Source organism: Apodemus sylvaticus, chromosome 1, assembly GCF_947179515.1.
Source record: "Apodemus sylvaticus chromosome 1, mApoSyl1.1, whole genome shotgun sequence".
NCBI classification, from domain to species: domain Eukaryota; kingdom Metazoa; phylum Chordata; class Mammalia; order Rodentia; family Muridae; genus Apodemus; species Apodemus sylvaticus.
The window spans coordinates 49,085,332-49,101,761 of NC_067472.1; the positions used below are offsets into that span (position 1 = coordinate 49,085,332).

Here is a 16,430-nt window from a genome sequence, read left to right on the forward strand (position 1 = left end):
TTCCTGAGTCTTATAATATCTCTCCATCTCAAGTAACCAAATATTTTATCCAGAGGAAATACACACATTTTATGGTTCAATGTGGGGTCTTGGATTATAATCTTGATTTTTACAATTCAGATGCCTTAGTTCTATAAAATTGAATTAAATATCCAAAATGAAATGTACTCAGAAACTAGAAGAAATAAAGAATTTCATTTCATCAATGAAATACCAATTCATAAAAATTAAAGTCAGGAAAATTATATCTAAAATATTTAAAGACAATATACCTAGAATTTTCACATCATTTCCAAACACATTACACTTGGACTAATCCAAGTGAAAACAATAGTTTTCTGGTAACCTTTTGTAATGCATTCTTGACCTCTTTGTTCCTCAGGCTATAGACAATAGGGTTCAGCATGGGAATGATCATGGTATAGAAAACAGATGCTACTTTGTCAGTGTCCATGGAATGAGTGGAGCTGGGCTGTAAGTACATGAATATAATTGTGCCATAGAAGATAGAAACAGTGGTGAGGTGGGATGTGCAGGTAGAAATAGCCTTCTTTTGTCCATCAGCAGAACGCATCCTCAAGATTGCAACAAAAATAAGTACATAAGAGTTCAAGATAATCAACATACTTAAAGCAATATTAAGTGATGCCAAGATAAACAGTACAATTTCATTTTTATAGATACTAGAGCAAGAAAGAGCCAGTAGTGGGGGAATATCACAAAAAAAGTTATTCACTACATTGGAATGGCAAAAGGAGAGGTGGAAAGTTAAGGCAACATGGATAGAAGATTGCAAGAGTCCATTGATGTAAGAACCCACAATAAGCAGGGCACAAATTGTTGTTGTCATGGTGGTGGAATAGTGCAAGGGTTTGCACACTGCTGCATGGCGGTCAAAGGCCATTGATGCCAAGAGGAAACTTTCAATAATTGCAAATCCTATAAAGAAGAACATCTGCGTAGCACATGCATTATAGGATATAATCTTCTTTTCTGTGAGAAACCCTTCTATTACCTTGGGAGTGACAGCTGAGGCATAAACACAGTCCACCAGTGAGAGGTTACTTAGAAAAAAGTACATGGGTGTGTGGAGGCGAGAGTCCAGGAGAATCAACCCAATCATCCCAAGGTTACCAAACAATGTGGCCAAATAAATAACAGTGAAGATGACAAATAAAGGGACCTGTAGCCATGGGGCATCTGTTAATCCCACAAGGATAAATTCACTGACTTCTGAAATATTATGCATTTGTGTTTCATGATAATTATGACAGGCTGCTAGGATGAAATAAGGAAATAAAAAATCTTTTAAATGGATCTCACTATGAGATTTTAGGTATGACAAAGTCCTCTAACTCAAATTTTTCACACAGTGTGAAAAAGATTAAAGTGAATGTTGAGTCCTTGTGAGTTGAATGATGTAATTTATCTGGGAATAGTACAAATGAATGTGATTAGTTCTTTGCTGCCAATAGGGCCCCTTATTATAAGACTAGAGGGTTTGTTTGTTTAAGCTTTCTGGTATATAATAATATTTATTTCAGTAACACATAAGGGACTTATTTTTCACTTGTAATATTTCACAAATATACTTATCTAAACTGTGCATCAAAAGTTCTTGGTGGCAAGAACATTGTAGAAATATACAATTAACTTAGCTCTATGTTAGTAACAAAAGTAATCTATTGCATTTCCCATTTCTGGTACTTGAACCAAATTCCATTCACATAACTGTAGCTATGTAGTAATTTTCCATTACCACCACAGAAGTCTGTTTTGTTTGTGTTTGAGGGAGAATAAGCTTAAAGTGAGTGGAAAATAACTTTTACCCTCTCTACAAATTGTTTTACAGTTCATGTTGTATCTTATATCATTTCCATGATGAATCAGGTGACACCTACCTATACACCTATGGTAACATATAAGTCTGCCTTAACTTCAGTGTCACTTCTAAACTTGGAATCTTTGACAAACTTGATCTTCTTTATTAATAACCTCTTATACTCAAGGCAACAGAAAATAAAGCCAATTCTTTTTAATGACCAAGGTGAAATTCATCCTTCTCTAAAAGTTATGATGTCACTTACATTGCAAGAAATATGTAGGTTCTTAAAAGAGTATAAAAGATAGTAACATTTTAAAATTATGTAAGTTATACCTATTTCATTCCAAGCTTCTTTTCATCTTTTCCCAGTTTCTTCACAATGTTCAGATTACAGAGCTATCATCTAACAGTCGATGCTTCCAGGGAAACAGACCTGGTAATTGACATGACAAATGGATATTGAAAGTTCTATAGCCTTCCGAGGTTAAACATGAGATATAGCATGTAGATTTCTAATTCTGTAGATTATAAATATTTGAAAATCAGAGCATGGTATTTTCCTATGGTAAATCCCTTAATTTGGGATTTAAAAGTACTTAGAGTATATTCTGGATATTCTATAGCAGTATAGTAGTTAGAAGAGTAGTGGCCAAGAGTAAAAGGATTATTAATAATAATCTATCTATGACTCAGCTGCTTTACCAGTATAAATAACAAGTTCATTTTCGTTTGCATAAAAATGGCTGAATGTTTTATCATCATTTATAATTATGATTACACATACTCAAATATGTTTAATACTTACTGTTTTTTTAGGAACAGATAATTAAAAGTGAAATATTCACATCCAAATTATTGATTCAACATCTATTTCCCAGAAGAAAGCATGTTGCTATTCATCTTCTCCAAAGGCTGAGCTCTGTGATGGAATAGAATTTGGTCTTCTAGTATTGCCTATATCAAGGAAAAGATTATAAGCTACATACATATCTCAGAGGGAAGCAGTATGTCTCTGGAGATGTATGTATTTCTGAGTTTTTCAGCTTGACCTTGATGGAGACATCAAGAGAATAGTGTTTACAATTTGTCTAACAGTGTTCATGAAAACATTGGAAAATAGGAGCTTAGAGGAAAGAGTCCCCAATCATCAATCACAGCAGTTGTACAACCAGGTTGGACACACAAAAATTAGAAGCCTCATTAAAATTTCTACATAGAAAACTTTAGCCACTTATTCAAGCATTCTGATATTAGAATTATTTAAAAAGTTGAGGTGTCTGCAAGATACTTTATTCTTTCAATTTAAGCTGTTCAAAGAAAATGCCCATATGTATCATCATAACACATCATTTAGGTATATGTTCTTATGTATTTAAAAGTTTAAGATTAGACTCATTCTTCCCTAGGGTCTACCCTTAATAATCTACCTGACATCATTTTGAGACTTTCTCTGAAATTCTCTGGATCTAGGCTCTGTCCTTCTTCCATTCCCTCCATCTAGTTTGATAAGACAGACCTGCACTGCTGCTAAACTCTAGGTTTGCACCTGGATCCACCCTACTTGTAATTTGCACAGTTTGCTTCTGTACTTCTTCCAACTACTCCACTCACCAACTATCCCAATTACTTCTCCAGAGTCGAGCCAGCTAATTCTCCCTGTCTTATCTGTTCATACCTTCCCTACAAACGCCATATTATGCCTGTGTTCTACTTGTATATTGCCTTAGCCTAGTACAGGCTCCTGTGCCTATAGCAGACAAAATGTCTAGGATTTAGCTAGGTATCTCTAAAGCTATGCCACAAACCAAAGAAACCTTCTATACCATGTACAGCCTCCTTTAAGCTAAATACAGTTCCACACAGAAGTCTCCTGAACCCTAGCTTTATCCCCTATATGGTACTCACCTGATCCCACTGACAACATTATTAAACTCTAAACTAAATCTGTCCACAGATCTCTCATCTACCCCACCATATTCAAATCAAATTTACAACTAAAAAAATCCACATACACGTATATCATTGCAAATATACCACCAATGTGAAAGATCAAGCTATTATATTTTTTCTAGAAATGTGTACCAATGTGCATGTCTAATACAAACTGCAGGAAACAGAACTTTTAAAAATAATTATAAGATTCATCAAAGAATTCAAGTAGTTCAAAGGAGACACAGATAAACAGTTCAGTGAAACAAAAAATAAATAACAAGAATAAACACCTAAGTAATAAAAACAGAAGCAGAAGGCTGATGGAAATAATGAGGACAATCTAAGACTTGTAAATGGAATTCAATGTGGAGATAGAAAATTTGAATAAGACTAAAGCTAAAATGAATATGGAAGTGTAATGAGGAAAAGCACACAATGTTTTTAACTTGTGACAGGCTTGTCCACAATTTGCTTCCTTACATCATCCAACTATTCCACCCACCAAACATCCCACTTCCTTCTTGAGAGTCTATCCAGGTGACTGTCCATGTTCTATCTGTGTACACCTTCCAACAAACCTCTACAACACGCCTGTCTCTTATCTACATAGTGTCCTAGCTTGGTCTGGCCTCCTCTGCCTATATCAAAATTATGTCAAAGAATTTGTCTATGTTCTTTGAATCCTGTAGGTATTTTCTTCAGCAATGTGGTTTAACCATCTGTCTGTGGAAATCAACCCATAGTATTGGCAGTAGCCTTTGTTATTTGATGATTACCATGGGGTTTCTTTGACTAACAACTCAATTAGCTATAACTCAGTCCAAGTACAGGGAGCTTCATTTGGTGAGACAAGAGGCCCGGTTTTCTCTCTCTCTCTCTCTCTCTCTCTCTCTCTCCCAGTGTTCAGTGATTTAATTTAGATTGCCTTAATCCATGCATATCATTTAGGAAGTTTGTACTCTATTAGAGTTCCATACAAACCCTTAAGTCTTCACCTCCACATCCAAGCATTTTTCATATGGGAAGATGATACCATTTTTAAAAGCTACCAAAGGAGGAACAATAACTCCAACACAACCACAAAGAACCCTGTGATTTACAATGGTTTCTGAAAAAAATGCTAGGGCTATTATGACACAAGGGTTTTGAGTAAAACAACATATGATTTGACCAAAAAACCTACTGTGAGATAGAACCCCTACACAAACTCTTTGAGTGAAAAGAATCTGAGACAATATATTTCATGGACCCAGAATAAAACCAAATAATACTGGCCTACAACAGGGAAAATGGCAATGAACTGAATCCTAATAAGATTCTTCTGTCCTAACAAATCAGTGTCTTGATCATCTATCTGTGAATCTTCGTACAACAGCAGATGAGAAAAATCAGAGACCCATAGTCATTGTGAAGCCCGCAAATGGGATGTATTAATCAAATCTCTCCCCAAGGGCCCACAGAACTCTGCAGAATAATATGTAGAAAGAGTGTAAGAAATAGATGGAATAGAGGACTCTAAGTAAAAAAGGTCTAAATCAACATGAATAACACATATACGAATACCCAGTGACTAAATTAGCATGCTCAGGATCACCAAAACTCTGCCCCATATAGTGTCCTACAACTGAAAGGAGAATTGGAGGCATGTTCCCATTTCTAACCCAAGGGAAATCTTGATCTGATAACAATTTTCAAAAGAAAATTTAGTTTTTTCTAAAGGAGTCTCACTGGGGAAAAATGTACACTTAAGGGGAATTGCATGTCCAGCAAGATATGGTCAGCAAAAAAACTGAATTCAGGACATCTTCAGAAGTTCTGGTATCTTACAATATCACATCATGGCTTCTCCCTTTTAAAAATTTTATTACTTTTTTATTTATAAATTTTATTTATATATTGCATTCATAAACACATTTTCTTTTGTCTTTTTACCATACAGATACGTTATATACATATTATGATTTTCAGTTCAATATTTTTATGAGATTCCTGGGTATGTGAATGAATGGATTTCTGTTTATTGGGCTCTTTTGCTTCTCTTTATTTGTTTTCTTCAATTCTGTGATACTATTTTTAATCACATTGAATTATATTTAAGGAATGACAGATATTACAAATTTCTATGAAAATTTTATAAACATTTGTCCAAGGAATTGATCTATATTTTAGTATCTAATAATTGTACAGAGTAGCATGTGCCAAAACTTTTATTCTAATTTATTTTGAGAAGATGTGAATAAAATGTGGATGGTTTTAGTATTTTCACTCATGTCTCTCACATCTTGTTTATCTCTCTTTCCCCATAACTACTATATCTTAATTTTAGTTCTTTTAATTGGAGAATATAGACAGATTAAACAAGGGGACTAAAAACTCAGTGTTAAAATAGAATATATATTTTTTGACTAGGTTGTTTGGGAGGGAGAAGGAAGTAACTATGGGAGGAAAGGACAGAGAAAGAGGGAGGAAGGGACCTGGGTGAAAAATGGGACAGGATTGGAAAGAGGGGAACATGATCGGGTATTGTGGTGGGGAACAGAACTGAAGCCTAGAGGTCCAGGAGAAAGAATGGAAACAGAGTGTTCCAGAGACCTGGGATGAGAGAGACAATCACGACTCAAAAGGGGGACTTTGTATGAAATTCCTTACAGTTGGGAGAGGGACCTTGTAGAACACACCTCTAGGAGAACGACAGGGCATAAAGTGTAGGGACAGGGTTGCCCTTCCACAGTCAAAAACTCTGACCCAGATTTTTTCCTGTCTGAAACTATAGTGTCAAAAATGGAGAAGAGCCTGTGGGAAAAGAGGTCCAGTGATAGGATCAAATTGGGATCCATCTTAAGGGAGGCCCCAAAGTCTGACACTCTTACTGATGCTACAGTGTCCTTACTAACAGAAGCCTAACATGATTGATGCCCAACAGGCCAAATAAGCAGGTGAAAAGGTCAGATCTGCATATTTACAGCCAATTAATGGACAGAAGCTAGTGACCCTTGTGAATGAATTAGGGAAAAGCTGGAAGAAGCTGAGATATATGGGAGAACTGGCATTGCCAACTAACCTGGACCCTTAAGATCACTCAGACACTGAGCCATCAAACAGGCAGCATACACGAGCTGATATGAGGTCCATGACACACATATAGCAGAAGACTGCCTGATTTGGAGTTGGCGAGAGAAGATGCAACTAACTCTCAAGAGACTTGAGGCCCCAGGAAATTGGGAAATCTGGTGGGGTGGAGGTGGGGTGGTGGTGTCCCTTCTCCCCTCCAGCAGTGAGCTGGGCTTTCCAGCCTCTGTTCTCAGCCTGTGAAATTCCTGGCCCTGGTTCTTTAGAGAACAATACAGCCCACTGCTCTCACCTGGAAGCATAGGAAGTATTCCAGATCTGCTAGACTTGAACTATGCTGATCTCAGCAGGCGACCTGCTTTTGTTTTGTTCATTTTGAATTTCCTGCAAACTGATGCTACAGGTCTGTCTGCAGTGGATCGCCATTGGAATCCTGTTACTTCTAATTCTTGTGCCATGGTTAAATAGTGAGACCCTTTAACTAATATATGGAATGGCCCAGACCCTGTTTTAATCTGGAGTAGAGGCTCTGTTTGTATATTTTCTCAAAAAGAAGACTGAGCCCTACGGCTGCCAGAAAGATTGGTAGGACAGATAAATACAGACCCTAAAATATCTGGTAAGTATAATTCAAAAGTATTCTCAGAACCACTTCTCATGTATTTGGGAAGAAAGGCTCCTTTGTGTTCTTGCAGTTAATTTGCAAGCCAGACCTTGTGCCTGAGTCACAAATTTGCAATCGAATTAAAACCTTGGGCCTCCCAGAGATGGTCCAAGCATTTTGTTTTATTTTGTTTTTTCCTCTAGCAGTTAATTTGCAAGTCAGCCCTCATGCCTGAATCACGAATTTGCAATAGAATTGAACACCTAGGGCCTTCCAGGGACAGCCCCAGTGGGTTTTTCCTTTTAATCTCTTCTTTTGTGTTTCAAACATGTTTCTCTCAGATACAGGTCAATGGCTTCCAGGGCTTGAAGATGGGCAGCTGTGTAGACCAGACAGCTCACATTTACAGGGCATTTACAGAACCAAATGGATCTCCAAAAAGGGAGCCACATAGAACTCAGATCTGTGTGTGTTTACTTATTATGCAAGCATGGGCATCAGTATGAGGTGCGAAGCGAGGCACTACAAGGGACAAGGAAATGTCCTGCTTCTGAGTTTCCTTGAAAGCACACCTGATTGTATATGTGTTGATGATGAGAGACTGTCCTTATAACAATAATAAGGCAGTATATTACCCCTCCCCTGTAAAAGACATCATATATACTTAAGGGGATCATGGTTAATGCTTTCCCTCACTGGTAAAAACCCACCATCGTTAGACAGATATATTTATCCACTGGTTCTTTAAAAAATTTATAAATAAGGGGGAATCTGTCCCTTCCCCCCTCCAGCTTTGAGCTGGGCTTTCCAGCCTCTGCTCTCAGCCTGTGAAACTCCTGGCCTTTGTTCTTTAGAAAACAATACAGGCTGCTGCTCTCCCCTGGACGCCTCGGAAGTATACCAGATCTGCTAGACTTGAAGTATGCTGAGATTGTAGGACCCCCGAACGGGAGACCCCACTCGAGTCTCGGATTGACGCACACCCAAGGAAGTGCGAGAGACCGACTTGATGCAAACACACGAGGTAGTTTAATGGCGGAGCTCTGGGTCAACAGTGTCTTGTGTAAAAGACAGAGGGGCCGACCCCAAAGCCCAGAAACTGGGGGTCTTTATAGGAAAGGCGGGGGGGGGGTTCCCGCACTTTTACAAGATTGGGTAATCCATACAATTACATTAGCGGGTAGTACGTGCAGGTCCGCGCATCAGCAATGGGGAAGAGCAGGGAAACTTATCTATTGTCAGCAGGGGGGTGGGAGGATAAGGAGTCCAGATGGTCCCTGACTCAGCAGAGGTAGCTTCCTTATCTTTCTGACCTGTTAGTTCCTGGAATGTCTTAATGGTCTTGAGGGTGGGCCTAGCATTCTAGGGTTGTCCGGGCTTGCCCTGGCCTGCCTTTGTTTCTGGGCCATGAGTGAAGCTCCTTTATTTAAGTAAAAACTCTTTCATTTCCCTCTTCTCTTTGTCTATAATTTTAATCTTAAAATTTTAAGAGAGGGGCTGGGGATGAGGTGATGAATACCTTTTGAGATAGTTGTAATCATATTCTTCTATTTTACTGGGCAGTTGTAAGCATATTCTTCTATTTTACTGCTGTTGTAAGACTAAAAGTTGTACAGCATTTACTCTACTTTTAACAAAAGCTATACCCTTATTTACTAGACACGGGCCAAAGACCAAGACCAAGAATAAGAACAGGTCCTGCGAGGGCGGAAAGTAGGGTGGTCATCCACAGGGATTTGGAATACCAGGAATGGAACCATCCCTGTTTGTTGTTCTACTCGCTCTCTCTTTCTTTTTTCTAGCCTCTCTCGGAGTTTTTGCATAGAGTCTCTAACTACTCCGGTGTGGTCTGCATAGAAGCAACATTCTTCCTTTAGGGCTGCACATAATCCTCCTTTTAAAAACAGCAAGTCCAACCCTTTCCTGTTTTGTAGAACCACTTCAGATAGGGAAGTCAAAGATTTTTCTAAAGTGTTGATGGATTTCTCTAGTATCTCTAAATCTTTATTTATGGCTTGTTTAAGAGTTTGAAAAGACTGTGCTCCCTGCCTACCTTCTACTAGGGCTGTCACACCTGTTCCTACTCCTGCCGCAATACCGGCCCCGATCATCATTGCCAGGGTTATTGAAATTGGCTCTCTCTTACTTCTCTTGTGATCTCTATCTTCTATATAAGAAATGGGATAATACACTCGGGGCAAAAGTTGAACCATGACACAAAAATCTCGGGTGGAATAAAAAACATTGGTAGGTACACAAGGGGTTAATCCGGTGTTGCAGGCCCACCACCCAACTGGAGTGGGCACAAGGTAATAACTGGAATCTGTTCTATCTATGGAGTATGCCCAATTACACAAATGGCGGTGGGAGGGTGGTGGTGTTCCTATACACAGGCCAGCATTTCCCACTGGTGTTGTTATGTCAGTAAGGGTTAATTTTTTCCCAGTTCCCCAGGAGCAGGAGGCATGACTGCTTGTCCTATTAAAATCTCCATTGTAAGCGATCCCCTCATAATAATGGGGGTCCTGAGGACAAACACAACCAGCAGTTTGCAGTAGCTTCAGGATCAGTGCTATTTAAGGCATAGAACGCTCCTCTGACTAAATTGAAAAGTCTCTGCCCCATGGATGGATATGTGGGAGCTGCGGTCAGGGGCTCATATTCGTAAGGAATGGTCATTCTAGTGGATTCCATAGGAATGGGGGGGAATGGTTATGTGGGTTGGGGGCCGAGGCCTGGCAGGTGGGCCCTTTTCGGGGAGGATTTTGTTAGGTCCAATGGGTACCATGGGAAGCTTTTCTATGGTCAACTTGATTTTGAAGATTACTCCAGGATCTGCTCCAGAAGCATGTATCCTCAAACCCCAACTCTTTCCCCTAAACCAGCTCTGGCGTTCTTGTTTTCCTTTGTCGGGAAACTTTATAAGGTTTGGGTTACAATAATTATCTTTACAGGCTTCATTTGGACTATTACTATGAGCACATCCGCTTTCAGGGTATTTGGAACTGTCCCTCTCACCCTCGTTAGGCCTGTCATAACTACTGTTTCTTTTTACCATAATTAGGTCCCAGGAGGAAGACGGGTTCCAGTAAATGTCTCCCGTCGTCTCGCACCCCCAAGCGGCACAGTAAAAGTCTGGTGCCCCTCCACATCTATGACGGAGGTTCCGGACCCATCCCTGGGCTGGGCACACATAGAAGGCTGCAGATCTGAGATTTGCACGATAAAACTGCCCTAAGCACCCATATGTACTCTCGATCCCACTTGGGACACACTGGTTCTCAGGTGGGGGTTTAAGCAGATCAGTGTGGTCCGGAATATCCCATGAAAGTGATCCCGCAGCTAACTTACAAATATCAGGTGTGAGATCTGGCCACCAGGTCCAAGGGGGATACATTGCAATCGTGGACCAGACAGGGTTCCCTTCCTCATTGAGTACCTTCCAAGTCTGCCGAATTGGCGTGTGTGGGTTGAAATTTTTACTCAACATTGTTCTGGCGACGCAGGCGCAGCTTAAGAGGATTATCAGTCTTTTCCAGGATCCAATCATCTTGATCAGGTCCGGAGGGAGGAGCCTTCTTGACATGCGTGGCGTGGACCCTTCCACTTTTACAGCAGTTGGCGTGGTCAGTAGGACTAGTTAGGGTCCCTTCCACCGAGGTTTGAGGCTTCCTGTCTGATGTCTTCTCACCAACACTGCATCTCCCACTTCAAAGCGGTGTGGCACTTGTAGGTCATCTGCTGTATAGGTCTCTTTCAACTGCTCCCAGACCTCCTTTCAGACGATCTCCAGGGCCTTTAATCAGGCTAGAAGGCGAGACAGGGGGATGAAGGAGAGGAGTTGGTCAGAACAAGCCTTTCCTTCTGTGGTCACGTGAATGGGCGGGGGCGCCCCAAACATTAATTCAACAGGTGTTAAACCTGAAGCTCTGGGAGTATTCCAAACCCGGAACAGGCCATAGGGGAGAAAGGCTGGCCAATCATTCCCACCGGTCTCCAAGGACAATTTAGTTAGGGTCTCTTTTAGAGTTCTATTCATTCTTTCTACCTGTCCTGAACTCTGGGGTCTATAGGCACAATGTAACTTCCAATTTATCCCCAGTTGTCTGGCCAATCCCTGACTTACCTGGGCGACGAAGGCAGGCCCGTTGTCTGATCCACTTTCCTTAGGTATTCCAAAACGAGGAAAAATTTCTTCAAGTATCTTCTTGGTTACCACGTTAGCCGTCTCTCTTTTGGTGGGAAAGACCTCTACCCACCCTGAGAAAGTGTCTATAAGAACTAGCAGGTATTTATTGCCATACTTCTCTGGCTTTACCTCAGTAAAATCAACTTCCCAATAGGTCCCCGGTCTATCCCCTCTTAAACGTTTTCCACCATGGGTTCTGTTCGGCACCACGTTAGTGAGTGCACAAGCTTGGCAATTCTTTACTAAGTCTTCTACTATCTTGTGTAGCTGTGGGATATGATAAGGGGACTTACCGACCAGCTTTATCATCTTTTTTTCTCCCAGGTGGGTGAGGCGGCTCTTCTCTTGTGAGAGTCCGTTTTTCTAAAATCTCCTCAGCTGGCTGTGATGGGGCTTTAATGGCTAAAATTTGTGGCCCTTGTGCTGTATCTTTTGCCACCCGGTCTGCCATTTGATTCCCATTTTCTATTGGCCCATTTCCCTTCTGATGTCCTAGGCAGTGAATGATTGCCACCTTACGGGGCAAATGAACAGCTTCTAGCAGGCTAAGGATTTCTTCTTTGTTTTTAATCTCTTTTCTGGCAGAAGTTCATAGTCCGCGCTGCCTGTATATTGCCCCATGGACGTGAGCGGTTGCAAAGGCATACCGGCAGTCAGTGTAGATATTGACAGCTTTTCCCTCTGCAAGCCTAAAGGCTTGGATCAGTGCAATGAGCTCCGCCTTCTGAGCTGATGTCCCTTCAGGCAAACTGCTGGCCCATATAACAGATTTTCCATCCACTACCGCTGCCCCAGCCCTCCGCTTACCTTCCATCATGAAGCTGCTGGCGTCGGTAAACCAAGTCATGGCCCCAGGCCAGGGATGGTCAGTTAAGTCTGACAGGGTCCGACCTCCTCAGCCAATATATCTCCACAGTGGTGTATAGGAGCTTCGTCAGCTTCAGGTAGTAAGGTGGCACGGTTGAGAATAGCAGGTGGAGCAAAGGTCACTTGCTCAGTCAGCAATAAACTCTGGTAGTGGGTCATCCTGGCATTAGTCATCCAACGATCTGGGGGCTGTCGGATGATGCTCTCGAGGGAATGCGGGGCCACTATGGTCACATTCTGGCCCATGGTCAATTTATCAGCGTCTTTCACTAGCACTGCAGTAGCTGCAATTGCCTGTAAACATGAAGGCCATCCGCTGGGCTACTGGGTCCAATTTCTTTGATAGGTAAGCTACAGGGCACTTCCAAGGTCCCAATGTCTGAGTAAGGACCCCCCTTGGTACTCCATTTTTCTCATCGATATACAGAGTAAAGGGCTTCTTCAGGTCTGGTAGTGCTAGGGTGGGGGCCTGTAGCAGTGCCTTTTTTAGGGTTTTGAAAGCCAATTGGTGTTCCTCAGTCCACACAAATTCTCCTTTTCCTTTGGTCAGTGGGTATAAGGGGGCCGCCAGGGTGGCAAACCCTGGGATCCAGAGTCTGCAGAACCCCGCCGTTTTCAGAAATTCTCTTACCTGGCGAGGGGTGGTTGGGGTTGGGATCTGTGTCACTGTCTGCTTTCTGGCTTTTGTAAGCCATCGCTGTCCATTCTTCAGGGTGTATCCCAAATAGGTCACCTCCATCTGGCACAGCTGTGCCTTTTTAGCTAAAGCCCGATACCCCAACTCACCTAACTCAGCCAGGAGATTCTGTGTCCCATGCTCGCATTCCTAGCGTGTCTCGGTTGCAAGGAGAAGGTCATCTACATATTGCAGAAGGGTCGCATGTGGATTGTGGCCAGAAAAGGAGCCAAGTCCCGATGTAAGGCCTCATCAAACAAGGCTGGAGAATTTTTGAACCCTTGAGGCAACCTGGTCCATGTGAGCTGCCCTGTTCGGCCACTCTCAGTGTCCCGCCATTCGAAGGCGAACAGGGGTTGACTGTTAGGGTGCAATCTCAGACAAAAGAAGGCATCTTTAAGGTCTAGCACTGTATACCAGGCTGGTTCAGGCGACAATGTGCTGAGCAGATTATAAGGGTTGGGAACGGTGGGGTGTATATCCTGTATTCTTCTGTTATCTTCTCTAAGGTCTTGCACAGGGCGATAATCACCCGTCTCTGACTTCTTTACTGGAAGGAGGAGGGTCTTCCAAGCAGATTTACAGGGGACCAGGATCCCTTCACGGATTAGACGATCGATATAGGGTACTGACGAATCCTTATGGGGGTGGCCCCAGACTTGAGCTCTACCACTACTGGAGGGGCCTGTCTTGCCATTCCCATCACTCCTGTTTCAGCCCAAGCCAGGGGAAACCGATCAAGCCAGTCCTTTAGCCTCTCAGGGGTGGCAGCCTTTAACTTCTTTTGATAAATCCAATACTCTTCTCCCAATTGCAAAGATAGTTCCAATGCTTGGGGAGGGGTAGTTCCCCAGGACAATTCCAGCCCAGAGGAGGTGAAGGTTATTTGTGCCTTTAATTTTGTGAGCAAATCTCGACCCAGTAGAGTTATGGGGCACTCAGGAATGACTAGAAACGAGTGAGTTACTACACCATTTCCCAAGTCCACTGTCCGAGAGGTGGTCCACAAGTAAGATTTTTGTTCCATAGCCCCAACTACCAGTGTTTTTTCATTTTTAATCTTACCCAGAGGAGTTTTTAGCACCGAATATTCCGCACCTGTGTCAATCAAAAAAATTACGGGAGTCCCCTCCACATGTAAGGTTACCCTAGGCTTGGGGAGGGGGTCTAGCCCCGTCCGCCCTAGTCTTCATCACTCTCGAGGGACAATATCTTTGTCTCCTACTTTCTCTTGGGGCACTCACAGGCCCAATGTCCTTTTTCTCTGCAGTGAGCACACTGGTCCTTCCCCAAAGGAGGGTGGTCTCTTCTGGGTCTCCTTGGCTCCTGCCATCTTCCGCCTTCCAGGTTTCCTAACTGTCTGCTCCTATCTCTCTTATCTTTGCCTACTACTGTGGCCAGTATCCTAGTCAAAGTTTTATCTTGCCTCTTTTCCTTCTTATCTTCATCCTCTTTTCTCTCTCTTTTTTCTCGCTCTTGCTTCTCTTTCTCTGTCTCCCTTTTGTGATACACTTTCTCAGCCTCTCTAACTACATCCCTTATTGTATAATCCTGCAGTCCCTCGATCCATTGTAATTTCCTTCTAATATCAGGGGCTGACTGCCCAATAAAAGCCATTATTACAGAGGCTCCCTGCCCATTAGATGTAAAATCAAAAGGGGTATACCTTCTGTACGCCTCCATGAGCCTTTCCAGGAAAACTAAAGGGGGTTCCGTTGGTCCCTGCATGACCTCTCTTACCTTAGCCAAATTTTTGGGCCATCATGTGGCGCCTCTGAGACCTGCCACTAGAGCCTGGTGGTAATTTGACAGCCGTTCCCTACCTTGTGCCGTGTTATAATCCCACTGAGGGCACATCAGGGGAAATCCTTCGTCTATCCCATCTGGGGTCTGGACAAGGTGCCCAGCGTTGTCTCGAACATTCTTTCGGGCCTCCAGGACTATTCTCTCCCTCTCTTCAGTAGTAAACAGGGTCTGCAAGAGCTGCTGACAATCGTCCCAAGTGGGCTGGTGTGAGTACATCCGGGACTCTATTAGTCCTGTGAGACCTGCCGGATTATCTGAAAAAGGAAGGTGGTTAGTTTTCCAATTGTAGAGGTCAGAGGAGGAGAAAGGCCAGTACTGCAAGAGCTGTAGGGCATTCTGTTCATCTGGTCCTGGGGGTGGCCCGACAGCTCTAAGGGGAAGGGCCACTGTGGAGTCGGCTGGTCCTTCAGGGGAGGCGCCTCGTCAGTTTCTTGTTCCTGCGGAAGGACCCTCCCTTCCCCGGGCTTGGAAGCTGGAGCAGGAGCAGGAGGGGGTGGTGTTGGGGCCGAGGGTTGGGGTGCAGGCTGTGGGGTGCGGCGATAAGGTGGGGGAGTGGGCCACTCAGGAATTTCTTCTATCTCAGGGTAGATTCTCGGGACAGGTGCCAGAGAAATGTCATCTTCATTCGTAGGCGGTTTCGGTTTCTCGTCCGCTGCAGGTGTGCCTTCCCAAACAGCCATGATCAACAGGAGCCCATCAGGCCGGGGGTGGGGGGGTGGGGGGTGGGGAGCCGGTGTAGAGCAGAATGGCCTTGGCATCAGAGGGTGGTTAGAAGTGAGGAACGGTCTGACTCACTCAGGTGGGGATCGGACCAAGTCCTCCCATACTATGATAAACGGCTGCTGGTCCGGATGAGCCCCCGGTCCTTCCTGAAAAACAACGGCTTTAATGGCCACGATGGTGGGAAAATCAAAAGTTCCAACCAGGGGCCAGCCAACCCGGAAGGTGGGCCATTCCAAGGTGCAAAAAGTCTGCCAAAGCTTTCTCTTAATTTCTACTGACAAATTCCGTCCTCTGGCCCTAACGTCCATCCAGTGGTGTAGAGTCAGGGATAAGGGAGTCGTCACAGTTTGCCCCATCTCACCCAACAAAAGGCACAAAAACGAGACACAAACAACAGTCACAAAGACGTCCAAACACACTCTCCCACATCTGGTTCTGAACAGCCAACCAAACGCGACCTCCGAGGGTGCTGGGTCCTGCACTCTCTCTCTCTCTCCTGAAGAAGAAGCACTCTGTCTTCCTCATTCAGAAAAAGCATGGTCAGACCTTTCTGACCAGCTCCTGCCCTCTGAGCGTACTCCAGGGCAGCAGCCTGTGGTTCCAGGGCATCTCCTTTCCACAGCCACTGGGTCCTCATGGGCCACAGTTGCAAGAGCAGGGTTCCTCGTCTGCTCTAATACACGCAAATCGAAACCAAAAACACAGATACCGCGGCGCCGCACCCAAACATTCAAACTCA

General features: G+C 43.2%; 1 protein-coding gene and 1 pseudogene across 1 annotated transcript; both read right to left on the reverse strand.

Annotated features, from left to right (window-relative positions):
* Positions 1-301: 301 nt before the first annotated feature.
* LOC127690912 (olfactory receptor 5B12-like) lies at positions 302-1,249 on the reverse strand. Its single transcript, XM_052190765.1, has one exon. The coding sequence runs from the start codon at positions 1,247-1,249 to the stop codon at positions 302-304; it is 948 nt and encodes a 315-aa protein (XP_052046725.1).
* Positions 1,250-10,909: 9,660 nt separating this feature from the next.
* LOC127691608 (uncharacterized) lies at positions 10,910-16,047 on the reverse strand (annotated as a pseudogene).
* Positions 16,048-16,430: the final 383 nt, after the last annotated feature.